This window comes from Prinia subflava, chromosome Z (genome assembly GCF_021018805.1).
Source record: "Prinia subflava isolate CZ2003 ecotype Zambia chromosome Z, Cam_Psub_1.2, whole genome shotgun sequence".
Lineage (NCBI taxonomy): Eukaryota > Metazoa > Chordata > Aves > Passeriformes > Cisticolidae > Prinia > Prinia subflava.
In genome coordinates, this window is record NC_086283.1 from 87,672,562 (window position 1) to 87,697,314 (window position 24,753).

General features: G+C 37.9%; 2 protein-coding genes across 6 annotated transcripts; both read right to left on the reverse strand.

Moving 5' to 3' along the window:
• Window positions 1-1,157: 1,157 nt before the first annotated feature.
• On the reverse strand, window positions 1,158-13,714 carry TMEM267 (transmembrane protein 267). Of its 2 annotated transcripts, none has more exons than XM_063422949.1 (4): window positions 13,562-13,714; window positions 11,328-11,519; window positions 9,421-9,808; window positions 1,158-3,338 (listed from the first exon to the last, which is right to left on the reverse strand). In XM_063422949.1, exons 3-4 carry the CDS (start codon window positions 9,742-9,744, stop codon window positions 3,003-3,005), a joined length of 660 nt encoding a protein of 219 aa, XP_063279019.1. In that variant the 5' UTR covers window positions 9,745-9,808; window positions 11,328-11,519; window positions 13,562-13,714; the 3' UTR covers window positions 1,158-3,002. The 2 variants fall into 2 exon arrangements, with proteins under 2 accessions (XP_063279019.1, XP_063279020.1); XM_063422950.1 differs by having other exon boundaries at window positions 13,458-13,690.
• Window positions 13,715-13,950: 236 nt separating this feature from the next.
• CZH5orf34 (chromosome Z C5orf34 homolog) lies at window positions 13,951-24,512 on the reverse strand. 4 transcript variants are annotated; one of them, XM_063422952.1, is made up of 12 exons: window positions 24,188-24,512; window positions 23,823-23,912; window positions 21,080-21,723; window positions 20,380-20,475; window positions 19,155-19,278; window positions 18,219-18,310; window positions 17,936-18,005; window positions 17,459-17,629; window positions 16,978-17,066; window positions 16,178-16,270; window positions 15,318-15,358; window positions 13,951-14,566 (listed from the first exon to the last, which is right to left on the reverse strand). In XM_063422952.1, exons 1-12 carry the CDS (start codon window positions 24,380-24,382, stop codon window positions 14,376-14,378), a joined length of 1,896 nt encoding a protein of 631 aa, XP_063279022.1. In that variant the 5' UTR covers window positions 24,383-24,512; the 3' UTR covers window positions 13,951-14,375. The 4 variants fall into 4 exon arrangements, with proteins under 4 accessions (XP_063279022.1, XP_063279023.1, XP_063279024.1 ...); XM_063422953.1 differs by lacking the exon at window positions 20,380-20,475; XM_063422954.1 differs by lacking the exon at window positions 19,155-19,278 and having other exon boundaries at window positions 18,290-18,310.
• Window positions 24,513-24,753: the final 241 nt, after the last annotated feature.

Genomic DNA, 24,753 nt, shown 5'->3' on the forward strand with positions numbered 1-24,753 from the left:
ACTCTCACTTTTTAATGAGTGGGGAGGGTCTTCCAACAATCCCCTTTCTGGAGCTTTGTATGCAGATTCCTTCTTTGAGTTGGGATTTGCCTCAAGGTTACCCCCTGAAACTGAAAGAAAGAGATTTTCCCATAGTCATTGGTATGGGTGAGTAAAATCAATCTCTACTTCATAATTCCTTTTGCTACCTTTGATATAATTGCTTCAATATTGCTTCAAAAATAGCGGACTTCAGTTGACTGGTAGTTATAGCTACCTATACAGTGTAGTAAATAATTCTCATTAAGATCTTTTAATCTCAGCTTTATCATAAGTAACTTATTTTTATATAAATATCTCGTTTGTCATCCTTAATCCTGTGGGACAAAGGTGTGAAAAGGTTCAATAATGCCTATTTAATCCATTTCCATAAACCATTGACAGCGTTTGGGGCCAAGGCTGGATCCTGCTGCACCCAGAGGCCTCTGTGAGGAGTTCAGAAAGCAAGAAGGTCCTGTCTGTGCCTTGTGACTCAACGGGAGGGCTTCTCTATAATCTCTGTATCACTCTGCTCACGACACATAGGCTGAAACAAACACCTAACTTCCCCTTCGTACCCTACTCTGGCTACCCACAAATCACAGCAGTACACGCCACATGTCAGTTTACTTTGAAAAGCTGCTAAAGCTGCTTAAATGTCAGGTTGAGGTGTGAGACTGCCACGTCTGTCTGAGGGGAAAGAAGTCGTGGTAAAAGTACTTGCTACTTTCCTTGATATGTGTTGGAGTTGGGTTCACCTATTGCTGTGGTAGAACTGTGATGTAAGAACATGGCCAGAAAAAATAGCGTTTCAAAAGCTAAAAGTTACTGTGAAAGCTCACACAGAAATATCTAGACATAAAGAGAATTAAAATATGTAGTTTTAAACTACTGAAGATGTACCCATTAGATCCTTAAATATAGCTAGAACAGTATAGTACTAATCTTAAGGACTGTGGGTAGACATACAGTTACCAGAAATGCTACAGCTACAGTCTGAAAGTGAGAAAGTGTAATTCTATGCTTTGTTCCTATACACATTTCCCTTTGCAAACAACCTGGATAAAGCACAAAATTATACAAATATTATACCACGAAGCAAGAATACAGAAAATTTACTACACAGACTTCAGTGTTCACCCCTTGCACAAAATTTATTCATTACTGGCATTTCATAGCCTCTAGTTTAAAATACAGGATAGAAGTAAATGAATGCTCCTCTAGTAAACTGTCATGCCTTTGGATAAAAGGCAGTTTTGATCTGAGGGCTCTACAGCAAGACATTTCTTATGCTGTTTCTGGAAAACTCCAAAGGACAGAAATCCACAACATAAGGATAACCCTCTAAGGAATGTTTTGCTCTCCCAATCTTCTTTGCAAGAAAGAAACCTTTTATTCATTTTATAATAAAGGCTAGACAGCCCCGCTGTACTTTCATACAAGTTTACATTGGCATTTGTAACATGAAGAACAGACAGGACAGGGACTATTCTTCTGGGACAAAGACACAATTTAAAGAAGTGCAACACTTTCCATGATTAGCACAGAGGGCTGCAAAGAGCCTTAAGTATTCTGCAGGCATAGAAAGTTTCTGTTACTCATTAAGACAGACATCCCAGTTTTTGTTTTTTTTTTTTACTTTATTCTAATATACATTTAATAATGTAAATGTACACATCACGTAAATCCTTACACCCACTGGTAACCTAAGTTAAGCACGTGCTACCTTATACATGCAGTTCCATAAAAATGATCCCCTTTGACAGCTATTTATCACAAGCTGGAGTAGTTAAGGCCCCATCTTTTTAATGGGCGGTGAATAAAAAATTTAAAAATTATTAATAGACATTCTCAGCTTGTACATTATAAACTACACAAGTCTAGACAGTCTTGTCTAGTTAGACAAGACCAGACAACTTTTAATTTGGGACTCTTTCTGAGAGGTGTCTGTAAATGAAAATTGAATAGTCCATAGTGCAAATTACTACCTCATAAGCTGCAGCATAATAACATTTTTCCTTATGGAACTTCTTTATGAGGAAATTTCTATTTCTGTACAATAATAATAATATTAATGCATTTTATTTTACAATTATGAGGATGACATTGCACTTAATGGAAAATGCTTTACTGAGTAGTAATGTCTTTATGCAAACTTGCGTTATAAGCAATTTTTATTTTCTTGTGTCTCCCTGAATCTTCACACAATTCTTAAATATTTATTAAAATTCCTTGGTTCCAAATTAAATAGTATTTATAATTAGTGTATTTTTAACAATTAAACAATTTGGCCAACATGCCGTAATACTATAACCAAACTGTCTACTCCTTTCTAATTTTGAAGCTAGTAATCTATAAATTTAACCAAGCAGCTACAGGGGGATATAGAATTCAGTAAAACACTGAGGTTCAAAGAGATGTGGATAGACAGTGTGAAACACAAGCAGTAATTCTTTTAAAGTGGTTCAATACAAGAGTCCAGCAGGACTTCTAACATAGAAATAAATTTGAAAGGCTGAGGGATTTTTTTAGAAGTGCCACACACTATTGGATTGTCAATAATATCTAGCATTTATATAGAACTTCACAATTTTAAAGTGCTATACAAATACTATCTGGATGAAATGTATTCTCCAAAGGCAGAATACAAATACAAAGTGAATAGTGATCAGATGAATGGCTCCATGACAGTAAAATGCAATGTAATTACTACAGAGAGGAACTAAGTACTTTATAACCAGCTCACTATGCATGAACTATCATGGAAGACTACACACTGTACAAGAGAAATGTACAGATATAAAATTATTATCATTCGTTAAATAGGTTCTATGACCACAAGAATTGACACAAGAGCTGTAATTGGCTCTACAGCCTTAAAATGCCTAACTCAGAAGGGGTAGGAAGCATAAGGAAACCCTTCAGTGACAGACAGGCAGGTTATTTCAAGTGCTAGCACAAACCACCTTTAAAAGCCATCATTCCTATACATCAATGCGGATTCCATGTTTTATAGACATTAATTCTCTAGTGCCTGTTAAATACATAATAAATGAACACAGATGAGGTAAAGATGCTGTAATTGCCACATACAGCCAATATGGCAAGGGAGGAGTTTTTCCAAATGGGTAGATCCAGAGGCCATGACGAATCCCGTCACGGACATGATGAGAAGTCCAGGATATGAACAACATCCAGGGAAGAAAGCACCAGGAGTCCTTAAGCCTGAAAAGCTGCATGATAAACTTTAATGTCAGAGCCACCACAGGAATAACAGTAGAACAGTGAAGAAGTGGTCTCCGTGGAAGAGTCAGAGCAGCCTGCAGAAGAGAAAAATATTATTGCCAATGGCTACAACTGTGACAAGAAAAGTTTCATGAGTGTCTACAGGTGTACTGTCAAGTGGAAGCAGAAACAAAAACATACTGTTCCTTTCCACTGCAATTAATTTAAAGCCAATTTTATGCATGAGAGTTGTGTGCTGCCCTGTCTCTCTATTGTATGATATGAATCATGCATCCTACTAAGTACTATCATCAGCAAAACAGGGAGGGAGAAGGATGAGGAATCCTATTTGTCACACAGTCATGTGGTACACAGAAACTTGTATAATCTGCTGCACTGATTATATGTATTTCATTTCACGATAATTAAAAGGAAAACAACCATGCAATGCACTTGAAATATTTAATATGTTTTACTTGAAATAAATCATACGCCCTAATGGCATTTACTTCCAAAAATACATCCTTTATTTTATTACAGTTGTCACCTGTAAAGTTGGTTCAGCTGCACAGTGTTTAAAACAGAACAATAATTTTCAGCAGGACAAAGATATGAAGAAAGTTACATGTCTTTGATCACCTTGAGACAGTATTCTTCATCGACAGGCAAAACAAAGTTCATAAGCCAAGATCCAAAACATTTGTGACTGGGTTTTTTTGTATCAACAACTTGTTTAACAGTAACTCAGTTGAAAGCCTGATATTTGGTTTTAATAAGGTGAATGTCTAGCTAGTGAGATTAGATTCAGCCATTTTAAGAACTGCTAATGTCAATTTAATATACATGTTTGAGAAGATATTCGGTGGGTGTACTCAGTAGCAACAGCTACAACCATGACCACAAATTCAAACACAATAAAAAATATCATAATGGTATTTTTGATTTCTATTCAACAAATAAGTAGATTCTTGTGTCTGTAAGCACAGAACAAACAACAGCGCATTCTAAGAGGTCTACAGAAGTGCTGATGTGATATTCATTGGCTCAATTGAGATACCGGTGAACACTCAGAAAACATGTAGCAAGGCACCAGAGATGTAATGTGACAGTGTATCTTTGCTGTGTTGAACACATCCCTCACTGTGCAGAAGGCAAAAAAAGCATCTCTAACCCGCTCATTCTTCAGTTGTGTTAATCCTTGCACGATTCAACTGCGAGAGGGCATGGCAATGGGATTCTCAAATAGGTTCATCAAATTCATGCATAATTTAGATAACTGCATGGAACACTATCTTCTCTGCAAGGAAACTCTGATGTAGCCTTAGCCAGTTAATGGAGAGATGGGAAATTATGGACTTACCTTGAAATATAACAGCTCAGGCTTTAAACCACAGCCAGCATTAAAAGGTCTGTAGAAAGCTTTGCTCTATTAGCTTCCCACCACATGCTTGTCTGTGACTCTCCTGATCAGGTAATGGGATTAATAAGCTCACAAACTGTCTCAACAATTTTTAACTCTAATGTTGTGGACCCAATTCCTTTAAGTTGGAACAAGAGGTGCATTTTCTTCAACTTCAGTTCTGTTTCACACAAGCAGACTCTTCACAGATCAAAGCAGAAAAAATCTTGTGATGGTGAAATTGTTTATCACCTGTCTTACAAAGAGTCAGATTTTTGTTACTGTCAACAAGAGCCTCAAAGGTACATACTAACCTAATTCTGAAAAAACTGGATATTGATATGTTTCAGCAGATAATCTGTTGACTGGCCTCTATTTCTGTACTTTGGAAAAAACCAGTAGCAAAGTCTAAATTAGTCTTTTCCCTCTGGCCTACTAAGGTTTGGTGCCAGCAGCAACACAGTGAGTCAGGAGAATTTTAATGTTACTTATGTACACAGTTTATCAGTATTGGTGCCAAGCTGATGCTTAAATTCTTTTCATATAAATTTCAGATGGCAGGGTTGTTCCTATTGCAAGACTGTGTGTTCAATTTTAGCAAGAGAAACTCCTATTCTGTAACTGCAGTACAGCCATCAAGCTTCTGACACGCTCTTGCCCAAGGTCTGAGAGAAGAACACTCTGTTTCCACTTTTACATTCTGTGACTAAGGAACACTTACATCCCTGAGTTGCCAAGCCCTGGAGACAGACAGGTAGTTCTGTTTGCTCATATAAGCTGCTATACTGTCTTCCTCTTAACAGGCAAATTTTTTTGCCTTTAGAAAGCACCAGATCTTAAAAAAACAAACCAACAAAACCAAACCAACAAACCACAAAAACCTCACAAAAAACCCTCAAAAAACTCCCCCCAAAAACAACAAGATCCACCCCCAACCAACAAAACAAAAAACAACAAAAATCCCCAAACCCCAAGCCTTTTTCACCTTAAACCTCCTGTAAAAAATTGCAAACAGAATTTATTTGCAAATAATATTTTCCATTTGCCCACATGTTCAATCAGGTGCAAGATCATCTTGCAGTTGCTGCTCCTCCAACCCCTCTCACTACAATGAACAGCTGGAGACAGGATACAATAATTGCATGCAGGAGAACCCACGCAAATTATCTGCTTTAATGGTCATGACAACACCACAGATGTTATGTAACAACAGATGCTTCCTCACTGATATTCTGTGGTGCTTCACAGGCCTCAAGTCTTTAATTCATAGTAACATACTCCATGTAACATATATTACAGTAGTAATATTAACAATATAGTAACATATTCAATGCTATATTAATTGTGCTTGTGCAAAGCTTATTCTCCAGTTCCAGAAATGCTCCTGTACAGCCCAGGTCAGTCATGGGTGGTACATCTCCCAGCAGTGCTATGAATGTTTGCCACCGACGGCATGTTCTAGACTTCTAGAATTTGGTGAGTCTTAGGCAGCAAGACAGGAATTTCTCCATGTCTGTTCTGCAACATGGGTGTCTACATGCAACATGAGGGCTGCAATCGTGGTGGGAGTCTGGGAGCATCCCATCATGTCAGACCAGCACTCCTGACTGATGACGGGCTGCAGGAACTACCACCTTTGGAGTACTGTGAGACAGGTCCTTCTGTACTTGTGTGCACAGTAAAACCACATGGAACACAAAGAACTATGAATTCCAAGTAGTGAAGTCATTGCAGACTTCATACTTGTCGCAAAAAAAATGTGGGCAAAAGGTCAGATCACGTGGTGCTTGGTACACATGTATTTATCAGCGCAAACATATAAATACCACAGGTGACTATTTATCCCAAACACTGAGGAAAAATAATGATGACCATGAAAAACAGACCAATGGCCAAACAATCCAAGCACTGAGTGGTGTCAGCAGGAACAGAAGTAGGTGACTAGAGTAGGGTGAAGGTAGCAATTGGAGGTAGGAGGCAGTACCGCCTTGTGCTGCATAAAAGGGTTACTTCAGAAAAAGTAACTCACCGTCAGATTTAAGAGTGATGATGACAAGCTTAATAGGTGATTGTGTACAGTAGTGTGAAATATACTATTGGTACAAATTAGTAATAATGGTGTGGTTAGTTAATTAGACTTATTAATTTATTAGTTATTTAGTAATGTGTTGCAAAAGCAGTAAACATGCTAGTCTCTTAAAGCAGTTACTCTCAACCATGTAATTGAAAGACAAAGAATGGGACTGTAACTACAAATATGTAGTAAAAAAGAATCTAACAAACACATAATAAAAAAGTATCCCATGAAGTAATAAATTACATATGCAGCAGCCTGAAATTATGCTAAGAAACTGAGAGGCACATCATATTCAGCCAAGGAAAGAAAAATTACATATTAGAACCAGATCTAGCTGGCCAGACAGCACACAGAAGCAAAGTTTATGGGGGTTTTACTACACCACAAACCAAAGGGACTCTCATGGCACTGCAAGAAGACAAAATCTGTAACAGACTTTTTATTTTTTTAAAGGACAGAAGCATTGTACTTTTGTGACATGGAAAGGAATCAAACAATCGTATTTGGCTCAAATAAAGTCTCACCTACAATACTACTCATGGTTTTGGACAGGACCTTTTAGAGGTAATTTAGGCAAAAAAGCAATACAGAAGAGAGGAGAAAAATAGTATGAGGTTTAGAAAAAATAAATTTATTCCCTTAAGATTATTTTTTTGAAGGTTACTTAGCTGAGAAGAGAGTCTTTGTAAAGACTACCGGCTTTGCAAGTTGGTTTTGCTCTAAGAATTAAGAGACCTACACTGGATTATTTCCTTTATTAGCCCAGTTAACATATGGTAAAGAAAGGAGTTGGTAGGCAAAACACTTTGAAAAAGCCTTCAGGCATCCTGTCTTCTCATCTCAACCAAATACATTTGGCTACTAAAAGGGCTATGATTCTACCTGCTATGTTTCGTGTTTCTGATTAGAAAAACATTTTGAGGCAGATCACAGAAATCAGCTGTCTTTTGCAAAAAAAACCCCTTAAAGAATAAGAGAACTAGATCTAACTGTCATCAACAATAATTCAGGCTGAAATAGAAAATGAACTGCTCTCTGCCTGGGAACTGAAAAAACAAAGGAAGAAATTAAGTCACAAAATTACAAAAATGTACTTGGTTTCACATAGCAGGGAGAGGTTAGCCTACACAAGCTTCCCCATCATGGAAGGTGTAAGTGTATTTAACCTTGCTTCTCTGCCAGTTGGCAGGTCACCTCCCAGTTCCATGACACAATTCAATAGTCAACTTCTCAAACAGGCATCAGTGAAGTATGACATCTAGTGGTCATAATTAAGAAAAATACTGGTAATAATCTCAGATGCATGAAAAAACAGTAATAAAATTTTAATACTTTCTAATAACCAGCCATTAATTTACTTGCATTCACCGATTTTAAAAGAAGAAAAAAAACAGATGAGAGTAATTAAAGATTTAAATTCCATTCCATATTGTTTTTCGGGTAATAACAGCATACGACCCATTAACCAAGCTAACTTTCATATTTTTATAATTATACAGCATTTCCACATGCAAGAGGTACAGAAAAGGGGAGAACTAGGGACTAGTTAGGGAAGAACGATGCCAGGCACCCAGACATGCTGGAGCCTGGCTGTCCATGTGACAAAATGGTGGTGAGTGGTATCCTGGGCTGCACTGGGAACGCAGCCAGCAGGTTGAGTGCCTGATTCTTCCCTTTCTCCTCAGCACTGGTAAAGCCAAGAGGGGAAAACTGACCAAGTGCACAAATGAAAGGCATCTTTCCTCTACCATAAATAGTGATACTGTATGTAGACAAAAACTATTTTTCCATTTTAAGTCTGATTTTTACATTTCAACTATATGCAGTGTTCGCCTCTTGCACTTAGCTGTCACCTAAATATTTTTTAGAAATTGGTAAACCATTCTTCTTTAGTTATATAAATATAAAGAACAGGATTTCCTTCCTTCCTTCCTCTGCCTTCCTTTTAGTTATTTCCCTATGAACAGTGTAATAGTATTATGAGCAAACTAGGGGAGGAAAACTACTGGAAAAGGGTGCCATCATCCTGTAGTACTAATCCTATTGAGAAACTCTGTCCTAACAAGCATTTCTGCTAATAGATGATGATCCATTCACTTTTTTACTTTTATTAAAAAGCTGATGCTTGCTTTCCTACTATTTTTTGTTTTGGTTTTTTTTGTTTGGGTTTTTTTTTTTTTTTCAGTGAGCAATATTTAAATGCAACTCAGACTGCCTTTTTAAAAGTGACAGTTCACATATAGCGTGTTCATGGGAGAAATAATTAGGGCTTATTAAACCCAATGTATTACATATAAAGACTGAATTAAATTAAACAGAAACTCCACCATCTACATTTCAGGTATTTCTACCTCACATTTCAGGTATTTCTAACCCTTATTGTAAAGAGAAGTGGAATAATCCATTTCATCCACAAAAGTGTGCAAGGCAGCACTTACCTCCTTAAGCAGGATAACAAAGCAACTATATGATACATGTAGAACAGCGTGTCCATGTGCAAAATTCTCTTTTTTTTCATTTTAAGTAACAGAAATGGAGGAGTAGATGTAAAATATTTTTATGGCTTTAAAAATCATAACTATGGCATATGAACATAATTCTTGTATATCTATTAAATGTATTTAATTAAATTATCAATGGAACCTTTTTGTCTAGGACATGGTAGAAGAACAGTAACGTAAACAGTGATAAATTAACTTACCTTTAATGACAGAGATCCAGCAAGAAAGAAGTGGTCCACATCAATGACAGAGGCAAGGAAGCCAGCCAGGGTGACCTCAGTGAAGTCACTTTTCTTCCTGAGTCCAATCACTATTGCCCAGGACCACATCCCCAGTATACCATGCACGGCATTATCAGATAAGGCTCGGAGCCAGTCATTTTGCTGAATGAAGGAAAACTGCAGAAGTCTGTCAGCTATAAAGCAGAATATCCCCAAACCTAGACTGGAAATAACTGACGCCGTGCTGAAAGTCTGGAGAAGAGCATGGGCCTTTTCAGTCTCAGATGCCATGACAAAAGCCATGTCACAGCACACAAAATGTCATCAGGATACACACTGTGCATCGTCCTTTGTATCGTCAGTTGTTCTGTAAATGTCAGAGATCAGAAAGAAAACTATTAAACAAAGAAAATCCATTTGCACAAAACATTTTGATACCACAGCTACAACTGCGCATTGAAACACCAAATTCAATGTTTGCATTTAACATTCCCAAGGAAATTTTGATTTCAATTTGTTTACTGACTTAAACACTACATCTCTGAATTAAAACACCTGCCCTGCTTTTATTAGAACCAGCACAAGTAACATGGAAAGCTCTAATTCCACTTACGGAAATGTTAAATATTACGAAATAACTTGAAACATATCTACAATAATACACTGAATATGTTTCAAGATTCCTTCTGATCTTAAATACATGATTTAATCCAATGACACACTTTACACTGTAATAACAAAAGAAGATTCAGTTTGGAGGATTCTTCGTATTGATGCTCAAAATCCCAGATTGCTCTACACAGCAACTGTTGAAACAGAGTTTTCAATCTTTAATCCAAACCACTGCTTTAATTTACACCCTTTGCTTACATATGTAGTATTCCCCTGGTACCCTTTCCTGAGCAATGCCTTGTTTAGTTTGGAGACTGGACTGTAGAATAAACCTTAAGAAAAGCAAACCCACTAAGATATCTTCACTATTTATTATGAACACAAAGACAAAAACAAATCAATTTAGTGAAGCAAAGTGATTAAAACCACCTCCTTACAGAGCTAAAGTATCTACACTTTTCCTCAGCATGTGGTCCAGCAGAGAAGTTGGCTGTTACTTTTAGGACTTATGTATTGTCTGTCACATTAGCTTCATAACTCCTCTCTTTACAGGAGAAGTTCTCAGTGTCCCAGATGTTATGCTAGTCATTTTGGGGAGCTGTAGGGACAGACCACAGTTTTAAAGCCTATACCCTACCTAAAAATGGATTCTTCCTATGAGTTCACCATTTTTGTCCAATATATCCAATACATGACAACCCTTCTTTATCAGGTAAATTTTTATTCTGAAGGGCCTTTTTGAGTGTATTAGACTTCTTAAGATGACACATAACAATTTATGATTTTAAACATACTATAATTCTCACAAGGTGTAAATGTTCCTTCCAGACTATTTACATGCTTGCCTGTTGTAGAATTATCTACAAGACAGAACTACTGGCATCCCTGTAGGAAAAGAAAAAGCCCATTGAATCATTTATTTAGAAAACATTTTAAAAAGTAAAATAGAAGAAAGCATGAATAATACATGGACTTTGCACAGAGAAGAAAAAAGTGGGTCAAGTTTAGAGTCTGTTAACCATGGCTGTGCCTCTTCTGAATGAATGTGTAGACACAAAGTATTTCCTGAAACAATGAAGTGCTGTTTTCTCGTGGGTGACCTTATGGTACACAGGACATGGCTGAATAAATTCCATTTTAAGAAAAAAAACAACCGGCAGTCTCCTCACAAATGTTTCTTCTATATGGCCATCATGTCAGATTGCATTTCATTTTAAATGACCATAAAAGCTGTGTAAGAATCCAATCTGTGAAGAGGTGATGTGGCAACATACCTTTAAAAAGCACACCAGTATTCAGAATCAAACTTCCCCTGGAACTAGGAGAACTTTTTTTTTCCTGTCACTGGTGCCTTACTCCAGTAGGAAATATATCTACGGTCTATGCCTCAGTGTTGAGCCTCTGTGTTTTCTGAATCCAGTCTGCCCAGTCCACTGCAGGAAACACCAAACCCTATTTGTTCCATCCTAAATAAAAACGAAGGCACCAGTAAGCATTGATATTGGACAAAACAGTATATATAAAATATGCACAACAGTAAAAAAAATCCAGAAAGAACAAACACATATTTAATTAATTTGTAAACAAATATAACTGAGCTAAAAGCAACTTCAGCTAAGCTTTGAAGCTCTGTGAAAGAAGGCAGAAAAAAGACCATAAACCAAGAGAAGAGCAGAAATAAAAACGGAACATGATAGCAACTAAAAGATAATAACACACAAAGTCCAAAATGAACAGTTCCAGTCTTCTGTGTCATTGCATTTCAATGGGTAGAGTAATCCATTTTTACAGATTTCTTCTTGTGCTTGGAAGATTCCCACCTAATGAAACATTTATGAGTCCCATTTGGGGATCTCTTTTTAAATTCCATCCCATCACTTAGTAACCTTGGAAAAGATAAAGAGAGATCTAGAAATTCATACAGCAACAGAGATCTGTGTCAGTTCTGTGTTAGGCTTACACTTTTGCTATGGGTAGTATTAGTACGTGTTCTTTGAGACAGAATGAAGAACGAGATGCAAAACTGGCTTCAGGTTGACCACAGTCAAGAGCCATGTCCAAGTGTTCTTTTTAAACTGTCTGTTTCAGCCTCCTTTTGAGACAAAAATGAGTGCCGCACACATGAAAATCAACTCACATTCCCAGGTACAACAGAATTACCCAGAAATATTCTGCAGATCAAGGGGGAAATCAGACCAGAAAAAGGAAAACTCTGGTCAACCAAAATAATCTCTGAAATTATAAATTTTAATGTAAAACTTGAACTTTTTTTCTCCCTGAAAAATGATGGTTTTCAGTCTCTTTACAAAACATCACAATAAAGTGTTGATTTTTCCAGCCTGTTAATCTCAGAAAGCAGTTGTGTAGCCTAGATTTTTGCTAAAACAGAAAAGTGGGGGATAATTCACACAAGAATGCTTAAAAACTTCTGTGCAGTCATTCCAGTTAACATGCTGAAGGGAAGTTCTAGGTTGGTTTTACATAATACACAACAGTTGGTGGAGTAACCCAGCTTTGAGTTGTGGTTTCCCATAACATTTTTACATTTTATAAAACACTAAGCACAGTCTCTGTCTATAGTATCAAAATGGAATTTTGCAGATATGCTTAATTTAATTTAAGCAAAATTACTACAGTAATTTTTATGAACACATAGTTGGCACTTTACTGACATAAGAAGATATTTAAATCAAAACTGTAAATATACTTTTGGGAAAACAGCTGACACTAAGAGGCCATGGTGTACAAGCAAAACAAAAATCCAATGGCTAAAATTACCACTTAGAAATATTGCTCTGCTTAATTTTTGTCCCTGTTTTGTATGACTCTATCAGATACATGAATACATATAGGAATTTAATGCATGAAGTTACAGAATCACAAAATCAATTAGGTTGGGCAAGACATCTGAGGTTATCAAGTCCAACTGAATAACACCCTGCAAAGTATATAGAATTATGCATTCTACACAAGAAGTTAAAAGACTGTAATCCCTTACAATTCTATAATCTCCCAAACCCCTCGTTATTTGATATTGGATGTTAATTTATATTAAAAACTGCAAGAAGCAGAATTAAGACACCAGCTCAAACTAGCATACAATTTTGTGGAAAAGGAGATCCCAGCCTAAGACTGGGACAGCATTTTTGAGAGAAGAACTGACAGTGACACTATTTTTGAGTCAGATAATTATAACACATTATTGGAGTGATCATGCAAATATTTTTGGGCGAGATAATTACAATGCATTGCTGTGGTGATCCAGCCAATATATTTGGGCCAGATAATTATAACGCATTTTTTGGGGGTTGGAGAGGGCAAAACCCCTCTCCAGGGGAAGGAAGCGGTAGGATTTTACCAAGACGCTGAAGAACAAACCAAATTAAACCGAGGAGGAAATTAACCTGGAGACCCGAGATCAGCAGGAGCGTGAGGGGAGGCGCGGGGCCTCGGCGGGGTGAGGGGCGCCGGAGCCGCCGCCGCCCGCGCCGCCCGCCCCGGAGCCCACCTGGAGCGCCGCTGCCGCCATCCGCCCTTCAGCCCATGGCGCTGAGCCGCCTCGATCGCGGCCGGAGCGGGCTGGAAGCCCTCAGGCACCGGGCTGGAAGCGCTTCAGGGAGCCGGTCAGGAAGCATGCGTGGCCGCGGAGCAGGCTGGGACCCGCACCCGCCTCGTCTCCTCCCATCCCCGCCCGGGGCGCTCAGAGCGGTTTGGTTGTGAGGGAGAGGTGTTAGCAGGATTATTAAACACAGACTCTGGGTGTTCGCACTTTGGTTCCTTAAAGTGCTGGGAGGGGAATTGATGATAAGAGTTGAGTGTTTTGTCACGAAGGACGTGCTGCGCCACTGACGGACCACAGAGCAGAGAAGTGTCCTCTGCCCTGAAATTAGTACTTATTTACTCAAAGAGAGCACTAGGCAAAGCATTTGGAAAACATTTTATTCGGTATTAAGACTTCTTGGTGTAAGCACCTGAATAAAAGGACGTTTCTACAGTGAAAACCTCCCGTGTCCACCCTGGTAATTTCAGCAGTGATCTATCAATCAAATTGATTCGAACATATACATTAAAAGCAGCACTGTCAGGTCAGGCCTGATCTATTTATACAGCAGTGCTCCATTATCTCAACTGTTCCCTTTGTCTCTACCAAATAAAGCACTGGTGTTATTATCGACATTACACTGGCACCTGACAGACTTCACCAGGAACATACTGGCAACTTGTCCCCCTGGCTGCAGCCTTCGATCCCCTCTCCGCTCCTCAGACACAGCCGGGACAGCTCCTGAGAGGACACGGAACACGGCTTCACCTGCCCACGGGCTTCACTTCCCAGAACCAGCAAGCAGAGATTCAATATCCTGAATGACTCTGGAAGTTTTTTCCAAAGCCTCTAAGACACAACCTTCACTGAGTTCTTCCACCTCACCCTCGTTTTCTTTTTTCCCAACAGTGATGCCAGATTGATTGCATTTTGCAGGTGTCCTTTTCAGAATGTTGCTATTGTCTAATAAAACTAGTGTTACTTTGTTAAGAAAAAAAATTCAGACTCTTCCTTCTGAAAAGAAAAATTAATCACTGCATTCGTATTCATCATTCTGCCTTGCAAAGTCTCCCACTTTGTAGCATGGTAATTACATACAGCTAAAAAAAGAAAAAGATTGTATAACTTAAAACGTCTACAACATTTATAGAAAAATGTCTTTTACACTTCAATTTATCCAAGAGTTACTTTGAAAAGAAAACGGATGTTACACCGTTTAACAGCATGCACTTTTCATACAAATAGAATTGAACACTGGCTGAAAGACAATTACAGAGTGGCATTAAGCAGATTCAGCACAGTGCACATTTGAGCTGGCTGAACACAATAGAACAATACTAAGGTAGCTGATAAACAGAAAGATACTGTACTGTAACACAAGCCCAAAGGCAACTGTGTTGTTCCTCTTTCAAGAACAGATCAGCAGATGTCTCTTAGCAAAACTGATGCAGTACACGTTAAATGGCTTTGTTTTCTAGTGACCTTTCATTTTAGTTTTGTACTTCGACACCATTTTTGTCTTTTTTTAAAAATCTTTACCACAAAATAAGTGATAAAACAAAGAAGATAAATAAGAAAGTGAGGTTGTTTTAAGAAGTGAGACAGTAAAAGAAGGTAAGATCACGATAGAGAGCCTTTGCTGATCTGAAGTGCAGATTTGAACATGCAGATAAACAGCAGAATATAAAAGTGAAAAAAATCTTTACAGCTTTTAAAAGGATACAGTTAAATCTCTGTATTTTTTCAAGCTCAGCATCAGCAGACCTGTCCAAGAAAATAAAGGTTATTAAATGATTTAGTATCATAAAGGGTTCTCAAGGATATTTTCTGTTTCAGGTTTTAATTTTAAACAGTTTCTAGCAATACTGAGAATTAAAACAGCAAAGCCAAAGTGGAAAAAAGCACGTTTTCTCTGTCTTTTATACCAATGGCTGACATTTGTCAATCATTTGTGTTTCCAAAAATTTGGTCTCTGCTCTAAGAATAGTCTCTTTGGTGTAAGTACATATAAACATAGATAGAATATTCATTTCATCAGCTCAAAAATGTATCAGCTGAATCTGCTATAATTTAAATAACAAGTGCAACTGTGATTGATTTCAATTAGCATATTTTTAATATCCCAATATGTTTGCAGATGATGTCAGTAGATTTTTGGTCAGTTGCATGTATTAAAAAGGACAAATGTCAACAAGAGGTATACAAGTGTCATTAGGCAAGTTCAAAATACTGTTTTGGACTGCTTGATGTTCTGTTAAAAGCCATCTTAGTCTGGTATCTTTTCTTTTCACTGCAAGACACTATCTTTGTAACATTAACTGTCCTTTGGCAAAGTCACTATAATTCTGATTTTTAAGTAAGATAGGCAAAGCTCAGTGAAACAACCTTCATCTGAAATTCACCAAACATTTTAAACACTGAATGAAAAATACAGAACCATATACAAAATAAATAAATATTTTAAAATAAATTTTCATTTTTGACAATTAGAAAATGCAAGATATAAAATTCAAAGCTTATAATATTTTTGAATTTTGTTTTCAACATTATTTATAGTCAATTATTTGGGATAAAGATGAATACCAATTTTCTTCAGTTACAGAGTGCGCAGTACATTCAGCAATCTCTTTCCTTTCATTCAAACTTCTGCACCATTCGATTGCTGTTCTGATGTACCTGTGTTAATATGAAAATTTTAAAAAGTAGTTATTTATGTGAGAAACTCCATTTTCGAGCAAGAAACTGAAGACACTAAGGAATACACCTGGATCTGAAAGAAAAAGCTATGATTCAAAATCTAGCTTTTTCTCCTAGATTGCCTTGCCATTTTTTGTCTAGAATCTTCTTCATATTTAGAACTATACAGTTCTAGTAAATTATAACAAGCTCTATGATTTGCTATGAATAGTGTACAAGTGTTAATTTTTGTTTGTGAAATATGTGCTTGCTAAAATGCAGCACAGAAAATTTCTGATGATTCCCATAATGAGGCTGTAATTAGCGCAAGCAGATCAGCAAAAGCAATCTGCAGGCAGAGGTCAATATCTGTAATAAAGCAAAAATTGTATCAAGTGCTGTTCAGTTCTATATATCAGCTCTATAGGACAAATGCTTTTTTTTTTTTTAATCCACTGAAGTAAATGCCAAGTTGCAGCTCTAGTTATTTTTTTAAGTGGACATTGCCATAACAGTTACAATGGAATCACAGCATGCAGTGGCCCTGCGTCACACAGGCCAGAAGTAAGATGGAGCTTTTATCATTACATGTTTGGTCCATGCCTACCAGTATATTGTCAGTATGTACTGTTTCTTCACAAAAGAGGATTTATAAAGAATCACTTTTGCATTTAAATAGTTTTAATTAAACAATTAATTTAAATTACCTTTCATAGATTCCAGGATGACTTATTTGTATTAGCTGCTGTACCCCATCAGGAGTAGTTAACTTACACCAGCCTACATCTTCATTTATCTTGGAAGAAAAGAAAAAACCCAAATATTAATTTTCCGCTGCAGGGCAAAGGAAAAAAAAGCAAGTATAATATGCCAATTTAAGAATGAAATATCTATTAACAATCCACTTTAAAGACTTGCAAATCTGTGTTTTGCTAGCGACAGAACCTGCTATAGTATGCTATGACAAATGCAGGGGAAAAACACCTGGCAAAGCTCCAACTCTTCCTTTATGCTATTCAAGAATAAATTATTTCTAAAAATGTCCCCAAACCTGTAGAATTTTCAATTCTGTTTTGTTTTTGTATTTTATTGGCATCAGAACTTTTGTTTGGCATTCTCATTTGTTTCCTAGTAACATTTTTTCATGGAAAGTTTTAGCAATAGTCCTTCCTCTAAGTCACATGTTACCTGGATCTCACTACAGGAAGAGCTGAAATCCCAAACCATAGTCACGGTCACCCTATCCCAAAAAACAGCATGGACTTTATGATCTGAGTACACAATCAGTCTTCCTATGCTGGGAATAACCTTTTCATGCAGCAAAATTGGCAACATTTCTCGTCCATCAGTCTCCGATACCTAGAACCAAATGTTTGAAGACATTAAAATACATTAAAAACTTGAAGAAAGGCTATTTACATCATTAAAGCTGTCTGTATGTGTTCCAGATTTTTAATTCACTTCTTTTTCCAGATCAGCTCTCTTCATCATGGAATTGTTTCTTAAATATAACTTTTAAATGCATGCTTTTGGTTCCCAAATATCTGCCTTCCCATCTGTCAAGATACACTCACCATTCTTCCCTCCAGATTAAGTCCTATTCCCCTTTAGCCAATATAACCATCCTTATAACACTACAAGATTTATAAATTTTCAGCTACATACCACTTTCCAGCAGCAGAGATAATAATTATGACTTAATGACAGTTTTGTTTTGCAGCAATACTGAAGTATTCTGAGGAGAGAAGAAAACCCAAAGTATTAGGCATTTAAATCCTATTATGTCTTCTAAGCACTTGCAAATTTTGTTTTGTAAGTTTAAATATGTCCTCAGTGCTAAGATAATTTCCTTTAATTTTTATACCTAAGATAATAAGCGAACTTTTTGAACTTTAACTCCGTCCTTTCTAATAGCTCAGTGGAATTAATGTAACAAAGGTAAAGTTACTTGGTTGCCTGAGTAATAATGGAGGATATAGAGTATGGATGTCCTGGCACATCTGGAGGTAGGCTGCTCACCGAATACATTTTTTCTTCCACCTGAGTAAGAGCAGAAAGAAGATGAGTTAGTTACAGGTACTGTAGCATGAAAACAGAATTAAGAGCAAGTTATAAAATTTCTAACCTCCCAGAAGCCAACCATAATCACATTTAAATCTGCCACAGAACACAGACAAATATCTGATTGAAAAGTGTCTCATTAAGCCTACATATGTGTGAGAAAATATTCAAATATTCGGTTTTATTACACTCAGTAAGAACCAGGAAGTTTTTTTGTCAGACAGTAGACTACAGGTCATTACTGAGTGGCAATGTTTGACTACAATTTAAAGGCTGGGTTCCAAAAGTACAAATCTGATGCTTAATTCTGCTTTAAAAATACAAGTTGCTGCATTAGCACTGGAGAGGACTCTCCTCTGGAGGAATTTAAAGACACAGAGGCAAAATCCTTTTTCCAGCACTGAACAGCTGGTCCATAGCAAAGCCAGAACAAAACCTGCATCTTCTAGGTTCTGTCTTCATACAGTAGAAAACACTTCCAAGTACAAAGAGATTAAACTGTAATCAGTACATTAGCTTCAAGACTAAACTTCCAAATTAGTGAGGAATGGTTGTTGTAGGATCATACTCTTGAGTTTGATAAAATAAATGTTACAATGAAGAAGAATTTTCTTACTGTGTCAAATTTACGAAAATACCTTCTGAAACAGAAGGAATAATATAATCTTTTTGTATGACTGATGGCTTGATTGAAGCATTTACAATAATTACCATTATAGTGTAGGGACTTCACACTGCATAGCCAAATGTCTTAAGGAAGATGCAAATTGAAGGAATTTGGAGCATGCTTTTAAATAGTCTTAGTTTTTAAATAGTTTTGTACCTTTTTTGTTCCTTTTTGGACTGCATAACGTATGAAATATTTTCCCAAAAATGGTCCCTCTGACTTGAAAAATGAATCATCACCAGGATAAATTTCTGTGATGTTTGTCCTACCATGGATAAATCTAAGAAAAACAACAAGATTTTTAGCCAGTATTTAAAATGCTGTGTCACTGGACAAGCAAAACAGGTTTATTACACCTGAAGAAAACAATAAGCAGAGACACATTTTCATCAACTCACATGTGAAAAATTTCTACTGTTTCATAAGCAGCAGAATGTACCAATAATCTCTTTTAACACAGAATATTAACATTACTAGGCTCTTTGTTTGCACATGTGTATGGGAGTGGGATTTAAATAAGCTAAGGAAAGCTTTTTTTTGTGTTGAGGTAAGCAGCTCTCAAGAACTGCTCATTTCACTGACCACAAAACATGGTGATCCTGAAAAGAAAAATCCAGCTTTCTTAGTGGACCAGCCATACCTAGTGTACTCATAAAACGACCTGACTGAACAATTCCTGAACAATCTGAAGGTCTTAACTGAGAAAAAAAAAACCCCAAACTCTTAAGTGCTGCTAAACATTTTATTTAGTTGAGATGAAAATTTAAGAATTACATTGAGGAAAAATAAAGAACACTCAGCAGAAAGACTAAAGGTTTAAACATCAGTGATGCTTTCATCAAAGGCTTTTAGGTGCTAATTATAGCAATTAGCATTCTATTAACAAATAGAATTATAGCAATTTCAATTAGAATTTGTTGTTGTTGTTTTGGTATTTTCCTTTTTTTTTTTTTTTTTTTTTTTTTTTTAACCATATGAACAAGGTGACTTGCCAGAAAAATCCACAGCTGAATTATGTAGGTCACCAAGACAAATATTTCTAAACTAGGAAATCTTCAGCAGCAAAAGGAGAAAACTAATTTGCAAAGAAAACAAGTACCATTATTGTAAGTGAAATCTGTAGGTTCTCCAGCTGTCCAGTAAACCTTTAAGAAATCAGATAATCAGGTCACTTAAACATGATTTCAGATTCAGACCTGATAATACACTGTGCTAGAAAATGTGAAATCCAATAAACAAACAGCAGAAAATAAGAGGCTCTGACATGAATATTGTATTCCACTTCTTGAAGAGTGAGAAAGGGACAAAGTAAGACATTTCATCTAGGGTTTTAATTCCTGTACAAATTTAGTCTTCCAGATAACACAAATGATCTACAAACCTGTAGAAAACACCCTGGTACCACACAACTTTAATTAGCTGAGGGAATGAATACTTCTCCATATCTTCATTCTGAAAGAAGTCACAGAATGTCCACCTGTGTATGTAAAATACAATGAAAGCTTCACTAAGTCCATATATTGGTTGTTCTTTTGTGTGTGTGTGTTTGCTGGTAATTATTTCTGTACCTAGGACTGATGCATGCACACTTATTCAAAAGATAAATGGTTGCATATTTTCAGAGTCCTCCAATTTCTTAATGATCCACTTTAGCTACTAAATTAAACTTTTGAGCACCACAAATATTTTTATTTTTAGTGATGCTGAGACACAAAATATGCCATTGGCCCACCTCAGAAATATTAAAATTTCAAAATGGAAAAGGAAAAACCAAACAACCCCAACACAAAACCTGTGTTCTTTTTCATATTCTCTTTTTTGTTTACATATTCATACAGCATGTCAGAAAATAATTTTTTTTTAATCTGAACTAATTACTATAGCTTCATTACATCAGGTTACAGAATGGTGGTTTTACAATGTCATGTCTTATGAAGTTCCCAAAAAAGCCACAACTGATGGTAATTTTAAACTTTCTTTTTTTATAGCTAGGATTCAATTATTTCACTAGAGGTTGAAGATCCAAATTAAAGAATTGTAAAGCATATGTTAACAAGTACAAAGCAAACAGTTTAAATTACCTGTGTAGGTGTGGGGCTCTGCAGCTGAGTGGCAAAGCTGTAGGTAAACAAGAAACTGTTTCATGTGTTTCAGGGTCAGCTAAAACATCACCTTCAACAGCTGTACAGCTGTTTTTCTCATATGTCTTCATTACATTTTCCACAGTATGTAAGTTACAGCATTTTAGTGCCAAGGACAAAGGGTATTTCCATTCTTCTGGGCACAAGGAAACAGTCCAACGCTGTGTAACCCATGTGTATTCAGAAGAACAATTTGTGTGGAACAAAGGGACTCTATCTCCATCTCTTTGGTGCTTTGGTTTGGTTGGCTCTCTGTATTTACCTTCAGCAAAACTATGTTTATTCCTATTCTCTATTCTTCTTTGTTTTGATGAGATTTCTGCAGCAGAATGTTTACTTGGTTTTCCACACTGATCTCTGCTTTGACAGTTGCTGTTCTTTTCAGCAGAATGTGAGGAAGTTGCAGATGTCTGGCTGACTTTGCATAAGAACTCCACTGTAAATTCTTGCTGCAATTCTGACAAGTAAAGGTGAGCATAGCCATCTACAGATGAGATCTTCACACTGCCATTGTCTAAACATCTTGTCAGATCAGCTGTCGCAGGGTCAGGCCATTTAATTTCTAAGATATCACTGGGAAGAATCTAATACAAGAAAAAGGATTGGAACGTGCAGCAAGATAAAAATGACCTGCCTCCCAGGCCCTGCAACTGGAGCATTTACAGTTAAATTAATTCAATCCTTCTACAAGGGTGCTGTGTGGCAAGAAATGTTGTTCTGCATGTAGGAGCTGAGAGGAAGCAAAACATCTAATCATCATATCTGCTTCCACCTGTACTAAAAGAGTTCTGTCTAGCAATAATGTTTTAATTTAATCCAGCCATAAATCAGTAAGGTGCATGGGCAACTCACCAGGCACAACTCTACATGTTTGTGTTTCCAATGGCTTCTTCAGAAACAAAGGAGAGAATGGCCAAATTATCTTGTTCATAGCAATTACCAGTGAATTTGATAAAGAATTGAAATAGGACATTAAAAAATAATAAAAATGCTGAAGGTAAAACTTAGTTGAGATAAACATAATGTGATCTTAATGGGGAAAGGCAATCCTAACTACATATATATATATGTATATATATATAAGAGTATGGGCTCCGAGCTGACTGCCACCAACCAGGATCCTGGTGTTGTAATTCTCAGTCCCATGAAAACACACTCAGTGTTCACCGGCAGTTTAATCAGTATGAAATGTTTGAAAGTTCTAGGAATAGAACAAGAGCAAACTGAACATATAGTGATACCACTGAACATATATTCACAGTTAACCTGCATTTTGAATACTAGCTGCTGTTCTGAACAGGCCAGACCACTAACAAGGTCCCCCTCACAGAGCTATCTAGACATGTGAGTGGTTGGAGTGGCCAAAAGACAGCCTAAGCATACCACAGGAACAGGCTGAACTCAAGCATAAGGCAGACTGCAAGCAATGCAGTCTAAGTGTTTTTGTGCCCATGAAAGTACTGTCACAGGTAGTAACAGGCCTCAGGCCTTAGGTTAACTCTGCAAGGCCCTGGGCTGGCCTGTCAGGCTCATTAGCAATTTGTTATGAGAGCTGAAGCTTAGTAACTCTTACTTTTTTATGGTGGACTGCTGGAGTGTGGGAAACAGCAAGGGCCTTGAAAACATGGGCACTGTTTGATAATAGGCCACAGAACAATAAAGTGACAGTAGATTGCTGGAGAAGGACGATCTCAGGAATTCTGAAAAGACTGTTTTGGCTTTAAGAAAAGCAGCAGTTTTTCTCAAACTGAGGGGGAAGAAACCAAAGCAACAAAAAAGAGATGTGGGGGGAGAAGCCAACCAACATGATAAGGTGCTTGCTGTGGCCTAGGAAAGTTATCCTTCAAAATCTTGAAGCAGGTAGTCACATGGGATGCTCTAAGTTAAAAAACAGAAACCCAGCCAACCTCCTAAAGAGCAAGATCTTTCCAGACCTGAGAGAAGGTAGAACTTACTCCTCAGTGCTAGGAACAGAGCATCAGCTCTTTGCTGCTGTACTTTGCAGTGAATGCATGACTGGTAAGGACGGATGTCTTTACATTAAATATATAGTGTCAGTGAGTGACAGTGCTTTAGGCTGCTAAACATCGGCATGAAGGGTAATACTAATGAAGGATCAGTCTAAAAACTTTAAAACTTTAATCAGTTGTCTTAAGACTCCTGCCTTGCTGTGCAGACACTCATATTCAGCGGGAACACCAAGAAAGATGCAAAGCTTCCAGAAATGCTAAATCGGTCTCTGCATGGATGTTCAGTCTGACCTGGAGTGGCCATTCCCACAGACACTTTGGCCCATTTCTCTCATAAACCCCAGCAGCATTTTCACATGGGTACTTCCATGGGGGGATGTGGCAGCCTCGGAAAACACTTTCACCACACTGTGACCTCCCCGAAAAGTTTCTACTGCCAAAATGTAACAATGTACAAAATCCTAAGTTGTACCCTTGCTAGAAATAAACTAACTGTAGTGTTTCTTTCTACAAAGAAAACGCATTAACCGAGGTCTAAGTAACAGTTAAAGCTGTAATTTTAAAAGGCAGTAATTTAAGAAAGAGGACAGCTCCATTAGCCAAACTTCACTCGATAAATCTCCTGTACTCACACACATGCATGTGATATTATATTAAATCCGCTAGAGAAGTCAGTTTCACAAAAGCATTACAGGCGTAACGTGTAATCCCACCTTTTTTCTTTCTGGAGGTATAATACGTGAAGGCAAGTACGGGCGAGAAGAAAATGTGTTCCTGAAGTCTAGCGCTCGTAGAAGTTGTTCCTGTTGAAGTGCAGAGAAAACCAAACCCTATTACGAGTTTTTACGTGCAGTGATAAAATTTTATGCTGATTTCTTACTTTCTGTGGTGCTGAGGCTATGAAACTCCCTCCTTTTTTTACAGAGAGAAACAAGAACTCCTGTTGGGGCCATGGTCCCCGGGCCGCCCCGTTCCCGAGCAGGGAGGCAACCCTGGCACCGGCCAAGGGACGCTCCCCGGGACGGCGCAGGGACGAGGGATAGCGCTCCCATCCCCAAAGGCACTGCCCACAGCATACCCGGTAGGCACTGACGACGAAGGCGACCCGCTGGCGGGTGGTCTGCACCGGCTGGAGCGGGTGGGCGGCCGCGGGGAGCGCCGCTTCGTACAGATACTCGGATCCGCAAGGAGACAGCAGCAAGCGGCCCCCCGCCGCGTAGTGCACCTCCACCGAGTCGTCCCCGAACAGCACCATCAGCCTTTCCGCCTCCATCGCGCTGGAGGCCGAGCCAGACCTGCGGGCGGTGCTCGGGCCGAGGCGGCTGAGGCACGGCGGGAACCGCAGGGCGGGGCGAGGGCCCGAACTCCCGCCGGGGCTCCTGCCGAGCCCCCACTCTCGTCGAGCTCCGCCCGAACCCGGCCGGAGCTCCGCCCGAGCTTGTCCTGAGCTCCGCCCCAGCTCAAGACGTCGGTGGAGTGACAGCGCCTTCCTGCTCTCTGACGGAAGGTGAACGCATTCAATACACGCATTTATAAAATAAGCTTGAGGAAACTGCACACGGTATCTTTATACTTTTTTTTTCAAAGTTTTAAAATAAGTTTTATTTGCTGAAAGCGTGTGTGTGTGTGTCTTTTTTTGCTGCT